The sequence below is a fragment of the Oryctolagus cuniculus genome, chromosome 19, assembly GCF_051225735.1.
Source record: "Oryctolagus cuniculus isolate XC-2025 breed Fujian yellow rabbit chromosome 19, ASM5122573v1, whole genome shotgun sequence".
Classification (NCBI taxonomy): Eukaryota; Metazoa; Chordata; class Mammalia; order Lagomorpha; family Leporidae; genus Oryctolagus; species Oryctolagus cuniculus.
This window is the reverse complement of record NC_142885.1, coordinates 62,671,854-62,691,651: the sequence shown is the minus strand read 5'-3', so window position 1 is coordinate 62,691,651 and position 19,798 is coordinate 62,671,854. Positions and strand designations below refer to the sequence as shown.

Here is a 19,798-nt window from a genome sequence, read left to right as displayed (position 1 = left end):
AAGCCTGGAGCTTCTTCCAGGTCTTGCACGTGGGTGCAGGGGCCCAAGGACTCGTGCCTGGGAAAGCAGTGGAAGATGGCCAATCAGCAGGGAGCCGGATGGGAAGTGGAGCAGCCAAGACATACACCTGTGCCTACAGGGGATGCCAGCGCTGCCGATGGCAGCTGAACCTGCGGTGCCACAGCACTGGCCCCAATAAAATACATCTTAAAAAGAAAAGTGAGCCTGCTCTACACTTCCTGGAGGCCGAGTGCCGCGTGCGGTTGCCTGGGCAGGGCCAGGCGTTCCCCACCCCTGCTTTCGACACTCGCCCCAGGTGAGCAGGGACAAAGAGAAAGGGCCTGAGGCCCCAGCTTACCGCACTGGGGAAGCGGGTCGAGGGGCACAGAGCCCCGGGCGCACAGATGGACGTAGGCGGCCGCCAGGGTGCAGGCAGCGTGGCGTTCCTGGGGGCCACAGGATTCCTGGAGGCACAGGCTCAGGAAGGGGGTGGGGTCCACCTGGAATCAGCACCCCACAGTCAGCGTTCTCGCCCCGCACACCCATGGGAGCTGCCCGGCGAGCAGCAGGCCAGGCCAGGGCCGTCGTGTGTCCCATCACCCAGCAGCCTCCTGCCGGGGCACGAGTCCAGCCTCTCACTCACCACCTGAAAGCAGTTCCCCAGACTGGACCTGGAGTCCTGGAAGAAGGCCTGGCAGGTGGGGCTCTGGCCCGAGCACGCCGGCTGTGTCTTCTCTGGGGTCTCGCAGTCCCCACCCATCTGTGGAGGCGGAGTCAAATCAGGCCTCGGTCACAGACCCCACAGTGCATCAGGTGCCGGAGGTGCAGGCCCCTTGTTCCACCCTGCTCTCTGGGACCAGCAACCCCTGAGGAGCCGGCCCGGCTGCTGCCCTCCCATGAGCCCAGCCGAGACCTGCCAGGCACGTGTGAGCTCCTCCAGGCTGCTGGCCGCGGTGCCGTCGGGCAGCGTCAGCTCATCACCGGCCTCGTTGTTGTTGGTGCCCAGAAGGCCTGTGGAGGCACCTGCAGGGCCGAGGGAAGCAGGAGAATGCGCTGTCAGGGCCTGCTGCGTCCCCAGAGTCCCCCACCCCGGCCTGGCTCTGAGCTCTCCTCAGACAGGCAGCCCCTGTGCGCCTCCTGTCCCCAGCTCACAGGGCTTCCCCCACCGGGCCTGGGGCCGCCCACTGGCTGACTCATAGCAGCGCGGCATGGCGTGTCCCAGGGAAGGGGGCCAAACACGGGGTCAGGAGCCTGGCCCGGCCCCTGCTCTGCAGCTGGGAGCCAGCTGAGCAAGGGCGAGTGACTTAACCCCTGCTGGCTCATCTGCAAACAGGACCAGAGCTGAGGAGGGGGACGCCGGTGTCACAAGCCAGCAGTCACTGCACTCACATTGGCACGGTGGCAGAGGAGAGGTGACCAAGGCGGGCACACAGCCTGGCTGTGAATCTGGCCCCAGGCTGCTTCCCTCCCAGCTGTTTGGTCATAAGCACCCACGGACGGAGCCACTGGGCCTCCTGCCCACAGCCCCGGGGTCTGGCAGGGGCAGTGGGAATGCCGCCCACCAGGGACGCGCTAACCCTCGGCTCTGGTCCAGCAGCCCCAAGAGGCTGCGGGGGCTGGACCCACCGTGGTGCCAGAGGCCCAGTGTCAGGCTGCAGAGGCTGGCTTGCAGGTCACAGGAGACGGAGACGCCATCCTCGCTCAGCTCGATCCAGGGGCCATTGCGCCCCCTCGTGGCAGGAGGCAGAGCCGGGTCGGGACAGCTCCCCCCAGGCAGCGAGGGGTGGTAGAGGCTGTAGGTCTGTGTGCCATACAGGGGCTGAGCCGGAAGTCCCCACCAGCCAGTGACAAGCTCGACGGGGCTTCCCCTGGGCACCACCCGCCCGCTCACCTTCAGAGTCGGGTAGACAGTGAGGGTCGTGTTCTGCAGCTCCACGGACAGGGCCGGGAGCCCGGAGCCGTCCCAGCTCAGCGTCAGCAGGAACGTGTGGTGAGCCGAGTCCTGGGCCAGCACGAGGCTGCCGCAGCGGGCACGGAGACCCCATACCCGGCCGTCGAAGGTCACCACGTGTTGGGCCCCGGCCACCACGGCATGGTCTGGGGAGAACGGACCCCCGGGCCAGGTGAGTGAGCCGGCTGTGCCTGCTGCAGTGCGGGCTCCGCCCCCCCAGGCACAGGCCCCAAGGACCCCCTCCTGGCATCTGGAGACCTCAGCTCTCCGGGTGCCCCAAGTCCGCCGCCGATTGAGGAAAAGGCAGAAGTTGGCGCTAACAGCCGCTGTGACCCAGGCAAAGCCTGGAACCTTGGTGCTGACGGATAGTCTGTGGCCAGAGGCCTCAGTTCTGACCGCAGGTGTGCGTGCCTTGCGGAGTAGGCAAGGCCGTGGCCACCGAGAGTCTGGGGGTTGCCGGGGGGTTGGCAGAAAGGAAGGGGGCGGGGCCAAGGCTGTAAGGGTGATTTTTGAGGTGATAAAAGCATTCCAAACTTGCTGGTGATGGACAGCTGCCTCTAGGAGTGGAAACCCAGCCAACGCGCGTGCACTGAGCACGGGGGGGGGGGGGGGCAGCTCGGGGAAGTCGCTGGGAAAGACGGGCTCCTTTGTCTGAGCGTGTGGACAGGGGCGCCATCGGCCATGACGTAGGTGCCCTGGGAACCCGGCTCTCATCTCTTCAGGGTCCACAATCGATAGCCCAAGAAGGGTATCTCTGACCACCCCGTGGGGCGCTGTGGAAGCACCGCCTTTGGCACACGCACGTGGCCTGTGGCAGCCTCATGGTGGCTCACGGGGGAGGTGCTGGGAGCCCCCTGCTCAGCTGCGGGAGCCTAGGGGCACAGGTCAGGCTACAGGCGGGCATCTACAGCGCCCACCTCCCACTGAGACCCAGCCCCACCCACGAGGCTCAGTGTGAACCCCGCAGCTAAGCCACTGCTGACCGAGCAGGGGCGGGGGCGGGGGGCTGCCCCAGGAACGCCAGCTCCTTTCCTGCACCAGTGGCTTGGGCTCAAGCGTGGCACCTGCTCCTTACCTGCAGGAGGCAGACTCAGCGCCACCTGGACGTCACGGGGTAGGGGGGAGGGAGCAGCCCCGCCCATCCTGCAGCAGGCACCAGCCAGGCGCAAGCTCCCCAGGGGCCCGGCCCCCCCCCCCCACCGCCCCATGTCCGGTCCCAGCACAGCCCTTGGCTGCAGGCCCGCCCCCACCCCCCCACAGTCTGGACTCAATTAGCAGCTTTCCGGCTGCAAGAGGAACTCTGCCCGCTGCTGCTCCAGCAGGGTCCTGGGGGACAGAGCTGGCCTGGAGCCCTAGCACCCCTCCCCCACCCCTGTGTCCCAGACACAGAGCAGAGCCAGGGCCCCAGACAACCTGAGCAAGTCCACTAAGCCGCAGGCTGGACCCCGAGACGCAGGAAGCCTACGAGGGCTTCCCTGGGGCGCACTCGGCCACGCCCCTCGGCGGGCAGGGGCAGGCGGACTCACACTCGGAGGGGCTCCCCAGCAGGCGGCGGCGCAGCCCGTAGAAGGCGGCCGGCACGTTGGCCCCGTACAGCGCTCGGAGCGGCCGCAGCAGCTTCTCCTCCACCAGGTAGCTGGCCACCCGGGCCGCGTCCCAGGGCTCGTCCCCCACAGGCAGCAGTGGCACGGTCAGCAGCACTGAGAAGTTCCTGCAGGGAAGACCAAGGAGTGCCCGCCTGTGCCTCACCTCCTGCCAAAGCCCCCACATAGCAAAACCCCAGTTCGCAGCAGCGAGCCCCGAGCTCCCCCTCGGCGGGCGGCCTCGATGCAGACAGGCCCGGGGCAAGGCTCAGCGCTGGGACCTGGCGCAGGTGCCCACACCCGTGCCGCAGGGGCCCAGGTAGGCCAGGGCGCAGAGGGAGCCAAGGTTCACGTCTGGGCTGGGGGGGCCATGAGGCAGCAAGAGCAGTGCCACAGCAGGGGGTGAGCACAAACCAGAGCCAGAAGGTTCTGGAAGTTTCTACCACGTACGGGAGGAACCTCAAGATGCAGAACGGGGGCCAAGTCAACCTCGCGGGGCTTCAGGGAACAGGGAAACCCCGGCTTACACCCGCCCCCGACAGCAGACAGGTGCAAGAGGGACAAGGGGACAAGCAGCCTCCAGGCACCTGGGCCCGCTGGTGGCGCCCCCACCTGGTGGTGAGGAGACCCTGCCCCCACCAGGCAGCCCTCTCTCTCCCATAGCCCCAGCCGGGGAGGCCATCCTCACTGGCCTCTGCTGCCACTGCCCTATTCTGCGTGCACCTGCTAAGGGGCGGGAACCTTCCGTGGCGCCGAGGGCTGAGGAGGCAGGGCAGGCGCTAATGCAGAGTCCTGGTGAGAGGGGAACTGCACTCAAACCAAGATTCACGGCCCAAGTCCTCCACCGCCCCCGGTGGCCTCACAGCCACCGCCCCACGCCTCCTGCCGGTGAGGGGAACGACGTGGCCCCCGGCGCCGAGGCTTCTGCAGCCCACAGCACGGAAGCCAGCAGCTTCTCACACGGGACAGCCCCCAGGACTCCTGCCCGGCCCTCCCGCAGGAAGTCAGCCAGTGCCCCGAATAGGCCCACCAGGGCGGAGTCGCCATCACCATCCACCAGCACAGGCGCTGGAGACTGGGCCACATCCCAGGGAGAAGAAGAGGTAGACCACAGAGCTGGGGGGGGGGGGGGAGCCAGCCCCGCCCACACCTTCAGCCCCTGAACCTGACCTCGGCCTTCTGACCCCAGGGCCGGGTGATAATCCATGCGTGCTGCTCTCAGCCACTACAGGTGGGGGCGTTGGTGAGGACAGCAGCAGGAGACAGACCCCTCCACCCCACCCCCACCCCAGGCCAGAAGCCGCCCCCAGCTCCTGTCTGCCACCACGTCTGTGCAGCTGGACTCTGCCCCCTGCCCCCTCCCCCACTGCCACCACGGTGCCCTGTGCTCCCCTCCTCTCCCCCTCCCCCAGGCTTCGTTCTCAACACAGGTGCAAGGCACAGCACACCCCACCTCGGCTCCACCTCTGGGTTCCCACCTCAGAGAAGGGGCCCAGGGGCCCGGGCCACCGCGAGCCCCGCCCCCTGCCGGACGCACCCTCTCCCTCTCTCTGCAGCCCCCAGGCCTGCCCTGGTATTCCTCCAGCAGGCCAGGCACATTGCTGCTACCACCCCCCTCCCCGGCCGCTGTGTCAGCCACGCCCTCTGCCTGGAACTCTTTCCACGAGGGGCACGAGGCGCAGCCCTGCCCCCCACCCGTGCCCCGCTGCCCCGTGTCTGCGCCGCAGAGCTGGTACCTGGGGCCGGCCGCCCCCATCCAGCCCGGGGCCTGTTTCTGGAAGCTCAGAATCGCCTCCCGTGGTTACAGCCTTAGTAAGCCAGACCATGCAGTGTGGCCTAGGAGGCCAGCGCCCCGCACCACCAGGCCCCACCTGGGCGGTCGGCGAGCCGGGAGGGGATCCCTTCTGTGTTGTGTTTCATGTGCCTCCCCACCCCAGCAAAGCACGAGGCTCATGTGGGTACAGATCCATCTCGTGCCCTTTGTCTGCAGCCCCTGGCACAGCGCCTGCCCAGAGAAAGCTCTCCTAAAATACCCAGGAGCGAAGCAGCGGCCTCAGTGTCCACATCTGTAAAATGGGCACTGGGAGCGCCTCCGTGGCAGGCGGGGGGAGGGGAAGTGGGGGGGGTAGAGGGACGGGTGAGGCCATCAGCAGGGCGCAGGGCGCCTTACCTGGCCGAGAAGCTGTAGAGGCGCAGCAGGGGGCTGCACAGCCGCCTCAGTGCCCGGGAGACGGTGGCCTCGGCCCACGTCAGGCTCTGCTGGCCGGCCTGGGGGAGGGGCACGGGCGCCGTCAGGGCCATCCTCAGCCGACTGGGTGCCCTCCCTCCCCCGTCCTGGTCTCACCAGCTCCAGGGCGCCCTTCACGGCCCCCAAGGCCGCCTCGATGGGCCCTGGCACCCAGGCCCGCAGGTGCCGCACGGCCTCCTCGGCCCGCTCCCGCCACACCTCGTCCAGGGGCCGCAGCGTCACCTCCAGGTAGGCATCTCTCAGTGTGGCCAGGGGGCCTGCAGCGGGAGCCACCGCCCGCCAGGAGGCCGCCACACCAGGCAGGGAAAGAGCAAACAGAAATAAGGCTGCGGTGCAGCAGACCCAAGGCGTGGTCTCCCGGCAGGTGCCTGCGACCCCGGATTTGGAGAGGGTCCCGCCCACCCTGGAACTGAAGGCGCTCGCGGCTCCTACGCCGCCGTTCACACCAACAGCATGGCTGAGGCCGGGGCAGCACTGGGGGCCAAGCCACAGCCCGTCACACCGCCATCCGCATAGGCGTAGGAGCAGCTGCGCCACTTGCCATCCAGCTCCCCGCCCGTGCACCTGGGAAGACAGCGGAAGTCGGCCCAAGTGTCTGCCCACGTGGGAGACCCGGATGGAGCTGCAGGCTCACTGCTTCAATCCAAGAATACGCCCTGGAGTCCCACAGCAGAGCCCATGGGAACGAAGCTGTACACTCCAAGGAAATCGGGCACAGAGACCCGAGTAGACAGCGGGCAGCGGGGCGTGCAGGTCCAAGGCAGGCGGGGGTCTAAGGGGCTGAGGCTGGGGGCTCCCAGGATAGGAGGCGCCCGTTCTGACACAAACAACCCCAGGGCCCCGGAGGGAGGGCCACTCCCACACTCACGGTCCAGCTCCTGCCGCAGCTGGTCCAGCGCCGCCTGCAGCCGCTCCAGGTAGAGGGGCAGGGCCTGCATCAGGGCCCGCCTGGCCTGGCTCCGACCCCACAAGTCCGCTGCCACCTGACCGCTCACCTGCACCGCCTCCAGCCCCGCCCGCGACAGCTGCAGCAGGAGGCCTGGCACGCCGCCCAGGGCCCTCGCCGGCCGCGCCTGGGCAGGGAAACCGAGGCAGGGTCAGCGAGAGGGGCCGGGCACAGGTGCTTACGCAGGTGCTTATGCCTGGAGCCCTGCACAGACACCCTGGCCCCCCCCCCCCGCCCCGTGTCCAGAGCCTACCCACCGGGGGCTGGAACCTTCTCAAGTAAGCAGCCAAGCCTCGGACCCTCTCCTCCAGCTGGGCCCGCACCCGGGATCCAACTGCGGCAATCCTGGACTGTGGGGACAGGGGGACAGGCCGGGGCTCCTGGGCGTCACAGGAATGAAGTAGGGTTTGTGTGTCCCATGGACGGCACTGCGTGCTCAGGACTCCTGGGCCCGCGGGGCTGGGGGCTCGGGGCTCCCGGCACCACGGCGGCCTCAGCAGCACCCACCCCCAGCCGGGGCCCCCTCACCTCCACATGGCCCAGCAGGGCCCCGGGGCAGCCGCGCGCCGCCAAGAGGAGACTTTGGTTGGCAGCCTGCAGGGTCAGGCGGCCCAGGGGCTGCAGCCGCCCGCCATCCTGGAGCCGTGCCTCCGCCTCCACCGCCCGCCGGTGGGCGCACGCCCGCAGCACCACGCTCTCATCTCTGCTCCCTGGGGCCAGAGGGGACCTGGTGTCACGCTGGGACTTCCCCAGCCGCCTCCAGCGCCCACTCCCACCACACTCCACAGCCTTCCGTGGCTCCCAGCACCCCAGGAAGAGCCCCAAGGCCCGAGCATTGGAGGGCCTTGAGTGTTTCCCACCTATGTCAACCTCCTGCCTACCCAAGGTCGCCACCCCCTTGCCCACCTCCTGTGGGCCCTGGGCCTTCCTGACAGCACGCTGAGCTCGGGGCAGCCTCCACCGCCCCAGTTGGGGTCCCATCAAGTCCCACCAGGTGTCTGGGAGCTCTCAGCACCCCGATCCCATCCCCCGGGGGCCTCCACTCACCCTCCTCGTGGGCCACGGAGACCTGCAGACAGCGCGGGGCATGGGACGTGGCCGCAGACAGCCTCACATGCTCTGTTCTGCCACCCGTGGTTCCCTCCAGCATGACCAGGCTCCCGGCAGCCGAGGCGGAGATGCGGCCGTGCAGGCCCGCCCACTGAGCCCGGGGGCCTCGCAGCTGGGGGAGAGCGGGGGGAGGGGCTTGAGTGAGGCAAGGTCCCGCCCCTGGCAGCCCCAAACCCCCAAAGGGGCTGGCTCTGCCTAGGCCCACCCACACCCCCCACCAGGTGCAGAAGGTACCTAGGAAAGCACCCATCTGGGTGTCCAGCAGCTCCAGGCACCCACTGAAGCCAGGCCCCACCCCCAAGACCCTGAGTTCATGGGCCTGGGGGACCCTGGGCAGGGGCACCTTGGACATTCCTGGTGCCCCAGCTGTACGTTGGCGTGCAAACCAGGGCCAAGGTCTCAGCAAGTTCACGGAGACGCCACCGTGGGTCACCTGTGGCACGAAGCCCTGGCAGCTGCCGAGCAGACGCCCGGCCACTCGCTGGCCCCCTGTGCACAGGGCCCACTGGTTCCAGGCAGGCGGAGGGGACCTGGCCACCAGGCATGCAGATGCTGGCACAGCAAGAACCGACAGCCGCGTCCCTGAGAGTGAGAACGTGGGAAAGAAAAGCCCAGAGACACCATCCTCATCTGACCTCGACCTCTGAAGGGAGGGGTGTGCCAGGAAGGCAGCACCACCTCATGGGCACCTACTATGCGCAGACACTTGGGCAAATGCCTCTTTCACCTAACAGCTCTGAAACAGAAGTAGAATTTGTTCCCATTCAACAGAGGGGAAGACTGAGGCTCAGCGAAGGCAAAAACCGCAAGATAAAGGTCAGCCAACCAACCAGGAAGGGTGAGACAACATGGAAGGGGCACCCACTACGTGCCTGTGCTAGGCAGGCAGAAGGAAGGGTGCCCAGTCTCCCAGGAAGCACCTGTCAAACACCTGTTCTCACACAGGCAAACGAACAGGCTCAGAGAGGGTCCTTCCCCAAGCTCGGGGCCCGGGGGGGAGAAAGCAGACTTTACACGCAGCCCCGCACCTGCACTTTCTCACCTCCCCAGCCACCAGGAGACAAGGGTGGAGGCCAGGGCCAGGGCTGGGGCCAGCAACAGTCATGGCTGACCACAGCTGCTTTCCCAGTCAGGTCCAGCTCTGGGCCTCAGGCACAGCCTGGCCACACGCTCCCGACAGCAGGGATCCTGCCCGGAGGAGGGAAGGTCAAGGGCACCCTGGGAGCTGACTCAAGCCCTCGGCTGCGCAGACACCATGCTGGGAGTACTGCTGGTTACCCTGTCCCCAGTCCCAGGCTCAGGGAAGCGGTGGTGAGCCAGCGCTGCCTGCAGTTCCGAGCACAGCCACTAGATGGCGGGGCCGCCCCGGCGGCGCGGCGCGGCCTCCGGCCCGGGCATTTTTAGGAGACCGACCCGGGCACCCACCTCCAGGTCCCCGGAAAAGTCGGGCGAGTGGGGCCCGCTGCGGTTGCGGAGGGTCAGGATGAGCTGCAGGCCGCGGTCAGGGTCTGGGGTGAGGCCTCGCTGGCAGGGGGAACCCAGGGGCAGCCCAGCGTGGTCCAGGGTGAGCTGCAGGGAGACGGTTGGGGGTCGGGGGTCAGGAGGGGGGGGCGGGGCTCGCACTGCCCTTGTCCCTCCCGCCAGGAGTGCAGCTCCCCGCTGCCCACGTGGCAGCCGACCCGCAGCTAAGACAGCACAGGCTCCGCTCCCCAGGCAGTCCGGGAGCTGCCAAGGTCGCCTCGGCTCTCCCTCCCCGGGGCCTGCGCAGGCCCCCTCCCACCCTGCCCTACTCCCGGCCGTGCACTCCGCGGCTGGCTCTCAGTGCCCTGCTCTCCTCTGCCCACAGGCAGGGGGCGCTCGTTCCCGATCCCGCACCCAGGCCAGCGTCCAGGTGAGGAACAGGCAGGTGCATCTGTGGGCCGAACCCCCAACGCCGCCACCCCACCTGGCCCCTCAGCCCGCACCCAGCAGAGCCACCACGCGCGGCCCCGCGACAACCCCTTCCCCAGCGCACACGCACCGCAGGCGGGTCCGGGAGCGGCGGAGGCGGGGAGCCGATCCCCGCACCTCCCCAGAAGCTCGGCTCGGCGCAGGGGGCGGTGAGCGCGCGCTGCAGCCCGGCCTCGATGCGGATCGTGCCCGCCCCAGATGGCCGGGGCACCTGGAAGGAGGGTGCAGCGTGGAGGCGGGGACTGACCCCAGTGTAGCCCAGAGCGCCCGTGCCAGCTGCAGGAGACCCCGACCCACACAGCGGAGGGGCCAGAACTCAGACACCAGTGCCGCAAGACCTCTGCTGGCCCGAGGGTCCCAGGAGCCTACGGTGGGCAGCTCAGGGAGGGAAGGGCCCGTTCTCCCAGACTCGTGCCCATCGGGAGCCCCAGGAGGGCAATGATGCTGGGAGCGCTACCCCACCCCCGGCCAAGAAGTCCACTGAGGTCACCAGTGCCACCCCTGCCCCCAGCACCGGCCTGAGCCTCCACCCCGTGCCAGGAAAGCAGCGTGGCACCCATTTCACAGTTGGGAAAACCAAGGATCCCAGGGGGCAACGGGTCACCTCAGGCCTACAGCAGAGCTGCCGGGATCTCGGGACCACATGGCCCCTGCGCCCGGCACTGTCCGCTGCGGGAGGGAGCACTGTGGGTACCTGCCTGGGACCCAGCTCACCTCACAGGTCACGTTCTGCTGCACCCGAGTCTGGCCCCAGGCCAGCTGGAGCCACTCGCTAACCACAGCTGGGGTCTGCGTTAGGGCCCCGCAGGCCCGGAGGGTGCTCAGGCCCCAGGCTTGCTGGAGCTGCCAAGGAAGAGAATGGGGTGCGTGACCGTGCAGGCCAGCACACAGGAGGGAGAGCCCCATCGGCTCGGCTGTCCAGCCCATGCCTACCTGTCCCGGGGAGGCGGCCAGACAGCCAGCCCAGGCCGTGCTGTGTGTGGAGGACCTGTTGGCCCAGGTGAGCTGCAGGGTCACGGGCGGCCCTCCGTTCCAGGTTAGCTGCACCTGCGTTGAGAGGGGGCAGTGGCTGTGGGTGGGGAGGGGTAGGAGAAGCTAACGCTCCCTCGTCACCCCCTGACCTCATCCCCCCCGTCACCGGGCCACCCTGGCCACTGTCTCAGCTGCAGCCTTACCCACCTCTGGCTCCTCCAAAGCTCCCATCTTGTTGCTGCCACAGGGCCTTAGCACCTGTCCCACTGCCTCCTGCAGCTCCTGGCTCTTCCTCCTCCCTGAGCCCTCCATGCACGAGCCCCTCCCCCAGCAGGTCCTCACCGCCCCCTGTCCCCAGACAGCCAATCTCAATCTCAACACCCTCTTTGCTCTCCTCACCACATCTTTTTTTTTGTTTTTTTATTCATTCGTTGGCTTAAATTTGGGGGTCTTTTGGCTTTTTCCAGGCACACAGCTGGGCTACTGTCCTCCACGTCAAGGGAAAACTAAGCCTTGGAAACTTGAGGGCTGCCTGAGGCCACTGAGCCAGACGGGGCCCAGCTGCCTGCGCACCCCACAGCCGCCCGCTAAACAAGCGATCGTATGAACAGTGCGTCCGCTTACAAACCATCTCCTCATTAAAACGTGAGTGCTGCAGGTGCAGGCAGCTGTCCCTGGCACACAGCAGGCGCTTAATAAGGCACTGATGACCCCGTGGTCTCCAGGCCACACCAGGGCTCAGCAGGCAGCTCCCCACCCCCACCAGGGCTGCCCAGGACGCCCGCTCACCTGCCGGCTCTGCCTGCCGCCCCTGCTCTCGGCCAGGCCCCCGAGCCCCACTTGCTGCCAGGTGAGGTTGAAGGGGTGAGCCAGGTCCAGGCGGGCGGCCAGCTGGTCGCGCCCCAGCCACAGAGAGGAGGAGACCAGCACCTGCGGAGGCACAGACTCGGGCACCCCAGCCCCAGCCCCACACACAACCGTCCCCATCCGTCAAGGCGGGGAGTGGCTCTGAGCGCCAACTCCCAGCCCCTGGGAGACCCAGGGAGAGCGCCAGCCCATCTCAGAGGGGCAACTGAGGCTCGGAGACATGACGCCCAATGCACCATGGGACAGAGACGGGACAGGAAGTGGTGGACACAGGGGGTCATGTCAGAGGCGTCCAGGGCTTCGAATCCCAGCCCCGCCTCCCACCAGCTCCCAACAGCAACATGGCAGCTGGGGTGCTCACAGCAGCACTAGGCATGGAGGAGCCCCCCAACTTGTCAGTCATCCACAGCTGTCACTGCCACAGTAGGGCTGGCACCCAGAATCTCCAGCCAGTGCCTTGGCCCTTCATAGGGCTCCTCACACAGGGCAGAGCCCCAAGGCCCCCCCTTAGGCTGCAGGGCAAGGCCCAGCTCCGCCCACCCCCAGGGCCTCTGTCCAGCCCCGACGCCTACCTGGTCCCTGCCATCCCAGCCGACAACCAGGCGGTCCCAGCGGCCGGCGCCTGGGCGCTCCGAGGACAGGCGGAGGCTGCAGTGCCGGGGCAGGGGGAGCGGCAGCGGGTGGACAAGCTCCACTGGGCAGGGGGCACACAGGGCGGGGGTGGGGGTGGCGTGTGAGCTGCGGCTCAGGGGACTCGCAGCCGACCCCGCTACCGACCTGGCAGGCCACTGCTCCCACGAGCCCCCAGACCACTGGGGCACCCCAGGGCAAGCCGGAGACAGCATCGCGCTGCACACTGCGCCGTCCCTCCCTCAAGTGCTCACGGCTCAGCCAGGAGGGGACAGCATTTGACACAGCAGCTCCCTGCTAATGCACCTGGGAAAGCAGCCGCAGATGGCCCCAGTGTGTGGGTCCCCGCACCCATGTTGGAGATCCACCCTCTGACCTGCCGGCTCCTGGCTCGATAATTGCACGGGCTGTAGGTGGCTCTGCATACACATGCGTGCACACACACCCACGCACCTGCCCTGCTGAGGACACACCCACTTCCTCCGCCCCCAGGCACAGGCACAGCACAAGTGGCTCCGGGGAGGAAGCCGTGAGACCGGCTGCACGCCCGGGCTGGGATCTGCGCTCCTTCCCTCCACTCGGAGGGACAGCAGGTCGGGCTCGACTCCCTGCCCAGGGGCTCCGCACATAGTGACAGCCGAGGGCGCTGTACAGGCCCCCGTTACAGCCCTGCAAGGGTGCCTTTGACACTCGGGATGTCCTGGCACAGGCCTGCGACCCCCACGCCCCCCTCCTCCTCTCTCCCCTGCTGCTGCCGCCTCCACAGGATGCCAGCCATCCCCAGGCCCCTGCACCTGCTCTTCCACCTGCCCACAGGACAGCCCCTCGCGGCACCCGATCCTGCTCCGGTTCCTTTGCCCCCTATTTCCCGATGGACCCCACTGCCTGGAACAGCACTCGGGCTAAGCAGGTGCTTGGTGACGGTGTGCTGTGTTAATGAGTGATGGTCTTCCCTCCTGCAGCCCCCCTGTGCTCACCCTGCAAGCTGAGGTTCCTGGTGGGCTCCAGGAAGGGCCCGGAGAGGCTCCCGCTGAGCGCCACCTGCTGGCCATCCCACAGCAGCGTCTGGCGCAGGGTGCGGGTGCCCTGGGCTCGCTGGTAGGTGGTCTGCAGCACCAGCTCCCCTGGGAGGACCTGGAGCTGGAATAGGACAGAGCAGGCGTCTCTGGGCAACTCAGTCCACACCTCTATGTGGGAAAGAAGGTTCCAGAAGAGGACAAAGGGGGCGTCGGAGGGTCACCGACGGTCTGCTGGGAGGTAACGCATCAGTGCATCCGCAGATAACCCAGGTGGACAGACGCCATGTACAGCTCTGTGTAGCCCGGGGAAGTGATGGGCTCCAGGGCTGACTGTGGAAGGGCATCGTGGGAGCGTCTGATGTCAGGGACCCCAACCCCATACTGAGAGCGGGGCACAAAGATGACCAAGTCCTACTGCTCCGTCTCAGGGGCTCCCAGGCCGGGGAGAGACAGGAGGGGCGAGGGGCACAGCACACAGGGAAGGAGCCCCTGTCCCTGGCAGTCATGGTCCAAGGGTGGCCCCTGGGGGTGTGGCAGGGGCCTGCTGTGTCTGTCCTTAGGTGTCTCTCCTCCCTCTCTCTCTGCCTTTCAAATAAATAAGTATTTTTAAAACGGCGTTGGTGCTGTGGCGTAACAGGTTAAGCCACTGCCTGCAGCACCGGCAACCCATATGAGCATTGGTTCAAGTCCCGGCTGCTCCACTTCTGATCCAGCTCCCTGCTAAGGCACCTGGGAAATCAGCAGAAGACGGCCCGAGTCCTCGGGCCCCTGCCACCCAGGTGGGAGACCCGGAAGAAGCTCCTGGCTCTGGAGCAGCTTTGCCCCGGCCATGTGGGGAGTGAACCAGCAGACAGAAGCACTCATACGCGCTCGCTCTCCTCTCGCTTTAACTCTGCTTTTCAAATAATTAAAATCTTAAAAAAAAAAACTCTCAAACCCCTCACCACTGCCCCCTGCTGGCGGAAGACAGCACGGTTTCTTGCCCTGCCCACTGGAGTGCCTTGCTCACAGGTGTCTCCGCTGCCACACAGGGCCCCAGGCCCAGACAGATCAAACCGCTCCCTGCGGTCAGCGCGCTGCTGGCCACTGTCCCCTCACCCAGTGGCCTGGTCACTCCCGACACGCGGAGTTCATTCCTGTGCCCCGCCCACACCCCCAGGACCTTTGCACACGCTGTCCCCACTGCCCAGAGTGCTCAGCACCAGACTGAAGCGGCTGACACTTGCTTGTCACCCAGGACTGGCTCAGCGTGTCACCGCCTCCTCGGGGCGCCTTCCCTGCTCCCCTCAGCCACTTCCCCCAGCTGCTTTTCTCCACTTTGAGTCACACCAGGGTGTTTTCTTATTTGTGAGTGCACATGTGTGTGTGCGCGTGTGTGTTTGTATGTCTATGCATGTACATGTGTGTGCATGCATACATGTGTGCCTGTGTGTGCATAAACCGTACATGTGATGAGACCGAGGATTTACCAGCATCAATTCAGGCAGTGCCTCGGCGTCTGGAACAGTCCCCGGCACCTAGTATTGGCTCAGTAAAGAACCCACAACCAAGGAAGGGCGCCCAGAGCAGGCGGGAGGCCAGCGTGGTGCATGCCGCGCCCTCACAGCCCCGCCTGCCCCAGGAGCTCACAGGCTGTCCCTGAGGGTCCCCCGGCTGCCCCGCACACACCTGGGGGAAGGTCTGCTCCAGGCTGACGGTACTGGCGACGGTGGCCCTCGTGGCCTCCAGCCTGCCGCTGACGTGGAAGCGGCGCTCCTCCACGCCGATGCCGAGGGTGGCCTTGGCTGCGCCCTCGGCGCCCCGCAGCTGGGACAGGAGACAGAGCGCGGCGGGGGTCGGCCAGTGCGGTCAGAGCCCCACGCTGGGGTGGCACCCGCCGCACACAGGCAGCCCGGACCTCAGGCTGAGCGAGCAGCGGACAAACCGATCGGGGGTGTTCTGGATGAGGGGCAAATGCGGGGAGTGGAGTGACGGGGAGATGTCTCAGGGGAGGCATGGCGATTCCCGCAGCTTGTTTTGAAATGGATCAAAAACAAGAGGGGAAGACAGCGAGGAGGTGACAAAGCCAACAGTGAGCGGGGACGCAGGCAGCACGTACAGGTGCTGGCGCAGACACACTTCTCGCCTTTGGGGTCTCTGATGTTTCCCGAGGCCCGGGGTTGTGGACCCTCAGTGCAAAGGGCCAGAGGGTGAACTGTACCCACTCCCCTTTGTCTCTGAATGCGAGAGCAGCCTTGGGGGCCAGCGCTGTGGCACAGCAGGTAAAGCCATCGCCTGCAGCACCTGCATCCCATGTGGGCGCCGGTTCGAGTCCCAGCTGCTCCACTTCCGACCCAGCTCCCTGCTAACGCACCAGGGAGAGCAGCAGAAGATGCCTAGATCCATGGGCTCCTGCACCGGGCCAGAGGTGGCGGCACAAAGGGAGAGAGGAACAGGACCTGCGTGGAGCGGGCCCCCGTCTGCACCCGGCACCCCCAGGCTCACACACAGGGGTGGAGGGGGCTGGCTCAGTTCCAAGGGCTCTGTCATCTGGTCCAGCGGTGGGGACCGTGCCAGGCCAGGGGAGGCCCGCGCCTGGCGCCCGGCTCTGCCTCCCCCAGCTCCTGGGGGTCTCATGGGCACACCCAGGAATGTAAACCTGGCTGTTTGCGCAAGCTGGAGCCAGGGGTGTCTGAGGCTGGCGGCGGCCAGATGTGGCTGCGTTTGCACAGCCGGCCGGGCCCAGGCAGCCGCTCCCCTCGGGCAGGGCATCTGGAAGCGGTTAGCAGTGGGCGGCCGGGACACGGTTACCTTGGCTGTGGCGGAGGCCGCGCTGGGGCAGAGGCCCAGGAGGGCAGGGAGGCGGTGCCAACCGGACAGCGCCAGCTCTTTGCTGCAGGACAGAGAGGGAGAGAGAGCCTGTAGCTGGCAGGAGGGCACCCGCCCAGCACCCAGCACCCATGGGCGGCTCCACTGCCCCACCAAACTCCCTCTCCATCTTCCGAAGGCCTCTGACTCCCGATGGCTCAACTTTCCTAACTGACGGCTGGCGAAAGCAACAGGGGCTCTGGGAAGCAGCACCTTGGCTTCTGCTCCTGGGCCGGCCCTGGCCTGCGCCCAGCTGTAGGCCTACCTATGTTCCGAGCCCAATGAAGGCAGGTGGGGCTAAGCCAGGAGGTTCAAGGGCAAACATAGCAAATGCATTTCTGACTTAGGGTGCCCGGGACTCAACGTGGGTTTATCAGGACCGAAGCCTACGGAAAGGCAAGGAGCAGCCACACTCCGACAGACCCTCAGTGGCTCCCCGGCCCCTCCCACCAACACCAGCTGTCAATCAGAAACGTGGCCACCTGCTGGTGTGTGTCCCGGGACGACCCTCGCAGCCAGGTGAGAACCACTGGTCTTTAGTGAGTGACTCGCTCATGGCTCATCGGCCTCCCTCAGCCAGGAGGTCTGGGCACTGCAGCCTGGCTGGGGCCCACCCGCCGTGCACACGAGAGCTCCCAGCTCTGTGCCCGGCCCCCAGATGGCCCCCAGATGACAAGGGCTGTGAGGCCGCCTATGGCAAGACCTGGAGGCCTGGCTTGGCGAGACCAAGAACTCACCCACGCTCCAAACCAGAGGCTGGGGTTGGTTCTCGCTCAGCTGTGTGGCCTTGGACGCACTGCTCTGCCTCTCTGAGTCTCCCCTCCACAGTGCTTGTGTCTGACGTGGCCACACGAAGGTGCCCAGATGACGGCTACCGCCCCAGCTCCTCTCCTCCCACCAGCCCCCCAGACGCCCCCCTCACCTCACCGCACGGTTCTGGCCCCGGGCCTCGAGGCCCACACAGGCGTGAGCATCGCAGGTCAGCCGCAGGGAGGCGCTCAGCTCCTCGGCGGCCCAGAGGCCCCGGAACAGCAGCTGAGGACGAAGCAGGGGAGCGAGGGGCTGCAGACCCGCAGGGGCGCGGTGGGACCACAGCCAAGGTGAGGCCTGGACAGTGAGGAGCACGGGCAGGGCCTGGGGCAGCAGCGAATGCAGCACTCCCTCCAGCGAAGCGCTTAGGCGAAGTCGGGGGACAGAGGGTCCCCACCCACCCAGCTGTGGGGTGCAGGGGCTGCCACCCTGACCCCCGGGCTCCCAGGGAGAGTCCCCTCCCCCACAGCAGGTGCATGGCTGGGTCACCCCAAACCGGAGGTGCATTTCTGCAGCCATTTCTCTGTACTCTCTAACTCCGCCTTTCAAATAAATAAAACAAATCTTAAAAAAAAAAAAAAGGCTGGGGAGGGGCAGAAAGGCAAGGCCCAGGGGTTGCTGGGGTGCTGGCTACAGCTGGCAACAGCTGGCCACAGTACCGCGTACACGGCAGAGCAAGGACAAACCCAGGCGCAGCCATAGCCAGCATGACGCCCACCCGGGTCCTTTGCATAGCTGGCACTGGGAGGGAGGTGACACACACACACAGCGGAGCGAGCCCCGCCCCGTCACACCCACTCACCTGGCTGGCGCGGGGCAGGCCCAGCCTCTGCAGGACGGGCACCGTGTGGCTGGCATTCACTGCCAGCTCCAGCGCGCCCCCCTGTGGCCGAGCCGCCAGGGCTGCCGCGTCTACAATGACCTCGCCGTCGCTGCCACCACGGAGGGCCACAGTGGCCAACGTCTGGGTCTCTAGAGGCAACGGAAGGTACGGGCGGCTGGGGACTGACTCACGTTCACCCCAGCTCAGAGATGGCAAGCGGACCAGGCCATGCGTCTGCAGACACCGGCGGCACACTGCCACCCGAGCCTCTACCACACCACCTGCTTAACACAGCTCCGGGCTCCTGGCCAGCTCGGCTCCTCCTCTCACTGGGGCGACCACTGAGATGGCACCCCCTCCCGGAAGCCTCTCCTGACTGCTCATCTGAAGTCCCTCCCAACCCTTCATTGCCACGTCCCCACTCCCCATCCAAGTCAGACCCCCCACCCCGACCCGAGCAGGCCGCTAGCCAGCGTTAGCGTCCCCCCTGCCGCTTCTCCGGCAGGCTGCCCAGGTCATTCCGGGCTCTCACGCACCACGGTCTCTGCCTCACCTGGCCTGCCCCGCCCCTCCCACCAGCACCTTATGGCTCCACCCCCCACCGAGGCTGGGACCAGTCCGCAGGAGAGGAGACCCCACAGGACGGAGGTCTCACGGTCAGTTCCTGGGAGCAGGAGACCCAGGGGAGACAGAGGACGCCTACTTGCGTCAGAGACTGGTTCCTGTGGACACGGCTCCACGCACAGGCCCCGGCCACACTGGGCCTGCCCCATCGCTGCCAAGCCTGGCGGCTCTGAGCATCGATTTCCACATCTGTGCAATGGGCACAGCCCACCGCCAGGAAGACCAAGTCCCGAAGGGCCCCGCCTGTGTGGCACACGGCCGCCCTCGGGAAACGCTCCTCTCCTCCCTTAGGGCTCAGCCGTGAGCACCTGCCGTGTGCCAGGCAGAAAGAGGCAGCGCGGTCCCCAGGCCTGCATGCTCCCCGTGCTCAGGGACATCCCAGCGGGGGGAGAGGGCGCCCTAGGGGTAGGACAGCCAAACGGGGACCTGATGGAGAAGGGGAGAGTTGGGGCTGCCGGCAGCCACGCCAGACCCCCTGGGGCAGGAGGTCGTCATCCCGGGGTGGTCCCTGCACCCCACCAAACCCCAGGACCAGTTCAGACTGACCCTGCGGTCCCCACGTGATCCAGGCCCCCAGCCACCCCACAGGAGGGTGGGGCCGAAGATGGCAGAACCTGAAGCCGGAAGACAATGACACACAGGTGTGGGGGAGCCACTCGGGGTCCTGATGAGGCCAGAGCCAGCTCCCCACAACCTACAAGGGGCCCAGAGGGTGGCTCAGGCGCTGGGCTGCCAGGGTTCAAGTCCCGGACGCGTCAGTTGCCAGCTGTGTGGCCTGAGTCAAGAGACTCGGACTCTGAGCTTCCCCGGGTGGAGAAGGAAGACGGTGCTCCCATGGCCTCCCGGGCTCGCCCACCCCTTCATCAGCAGCTGTCTACTGCACACCTACTGCGCGCCTCTCAGGAGCACAGAGAAGTCACCCCCGCCCACAGAGAACCCACTCCAGCATGGGGTGCCCAGGAGGCTGACGATGACAAATAAAGATTCAATCAGGAATCTGCACCCTCAGCCACAGTGACAAAGCCGGGGGGAAATGGAGGGAACTGGGGTGCAGGCAGCCAGCCCAGCGGGTATGTGGGAGAGAGCGTTCCCGGCAGAACGACCAGCGCAAGCAAAGGCCCTGAGGCCACAGCAAGTCTGCCCTGGCACACACCGGCAATGGGGGAGGGGCCAGACAGCTCCCACGTGCGAACGGGCAGGTTTTGTCAATTTTTCTTCCAGAGCACCTGTGTGCAATTTGCCAGCAGGTGCGCTGTCAGCACCCAGTACCACTCCCTTCCCCCGTCCTCCACTGCGGGCTGAACCGAGTCCCCCAAACCAGGAGCTGCGATGCCGACCTCCGGTGCCTGTGAGTTCCATAGGCAGGGGGTCCGCGCAGGTGCCAGCGACAGCAGCCAGGTCACACAGGGCCAGGTGGG

General features: G+C 66.8%; 1 protein-coding gene and 1 long non-coding RNA gene across 2 annotated transcripts in view; one reads left to right on the top strand and one right to left on the bottom strand.

Moving 5' to 3' along the window:
- The window catches only part of APOLTP (apolipoprotein lipid transfer particle homolog), a 101,287-nt gene that overhangs the window by 7,794 nt on the left and 73,695 nt on the right, over positions 1-19,798 (bottom strand). Inside the window, exons 44-66 of the mRNA XM_089321691.1 lie at positions 17,736-17,905; positions 17,046-17,158; positions 16,067-16,148; positions 14,945-15,082; positions 13,235-13,397; positions 12,200-12,321; positions 11,550-11,690; positions 10,722-10,835; positions 10,503-10,631; positions 9,859-9,999; positions 9,264-9,407; positions 7,776-7,950; positions 7,257-7,438; positions 6,986-7,078; positions 6,651-6,855; positions 5,879-6,039; positions 5,705-5,802; positions 3,478-3,662; positions 1,892-2,097; positions 1,627-1,801; positions 914-1,023; positions 644-760; positions 359-500 (exon numbers count right to left, since the gene is read on the bottom strand). Of these exons, the coding sequence (XP_089177817.1) occupies positions 359-500; positions 644-760; positions 914-1,023; positions 1,627-1,801; positions 1,892-2,097; positions 3,478-3,662; positions 5,705-5,802; positions 5,879-6,039; positions 6,651-6,855; positions 6,986-7,078; positions 7,257-7,438; positions 7,776-7,950; positions 9,264-9,407; positions 9,859-9,999; positions 10,503-10,631; positions 10,722-10,835; positions 11,550-11,690; positions 12,200-12,321; positions 13,235-13,397; positions 14,945-15,082; positions 16,067-16,148; positions 17,046-17,158; positions 17,736-17,905 (3,306 nt within the window). The remainder of the gene's footprint in view (positions 1-358; positions 501-643; positions 761-913; positions 1,024-1,626; positions 1,802-1,891; positions 2,098-3,477; positions 3,663-5,704; positions 5,803-5,878; positions 6,040-6,650; positions 6,856-6,985; positions 7,079-7,256; positions 7,439-7,775; positions 7,951-9,263; positions 9,408-9,858; positions 10,000-10,502; positions 10,632-10,721; positions 10,836-11,549; positions 11,691-12,199; positions 12,322-13,234; positions 13,398-14,944; positions 15,083-16,066; positions 16,149-17,045; positions 17,159-17,735; positions 17,906-19,798) is intronic.
- LOC149120621 (uncharacterized) lies at positions 9,971-11,477 on the top strand. Its single transcript, XR_016226229.1, has 3 exons — positions 9,971-10,158; positions 10,587-10,788; positions 11,228-11,477. It is a non-coding gene; the product is annotated as an uncharacterized LOC149120621 (long non-coding RNA).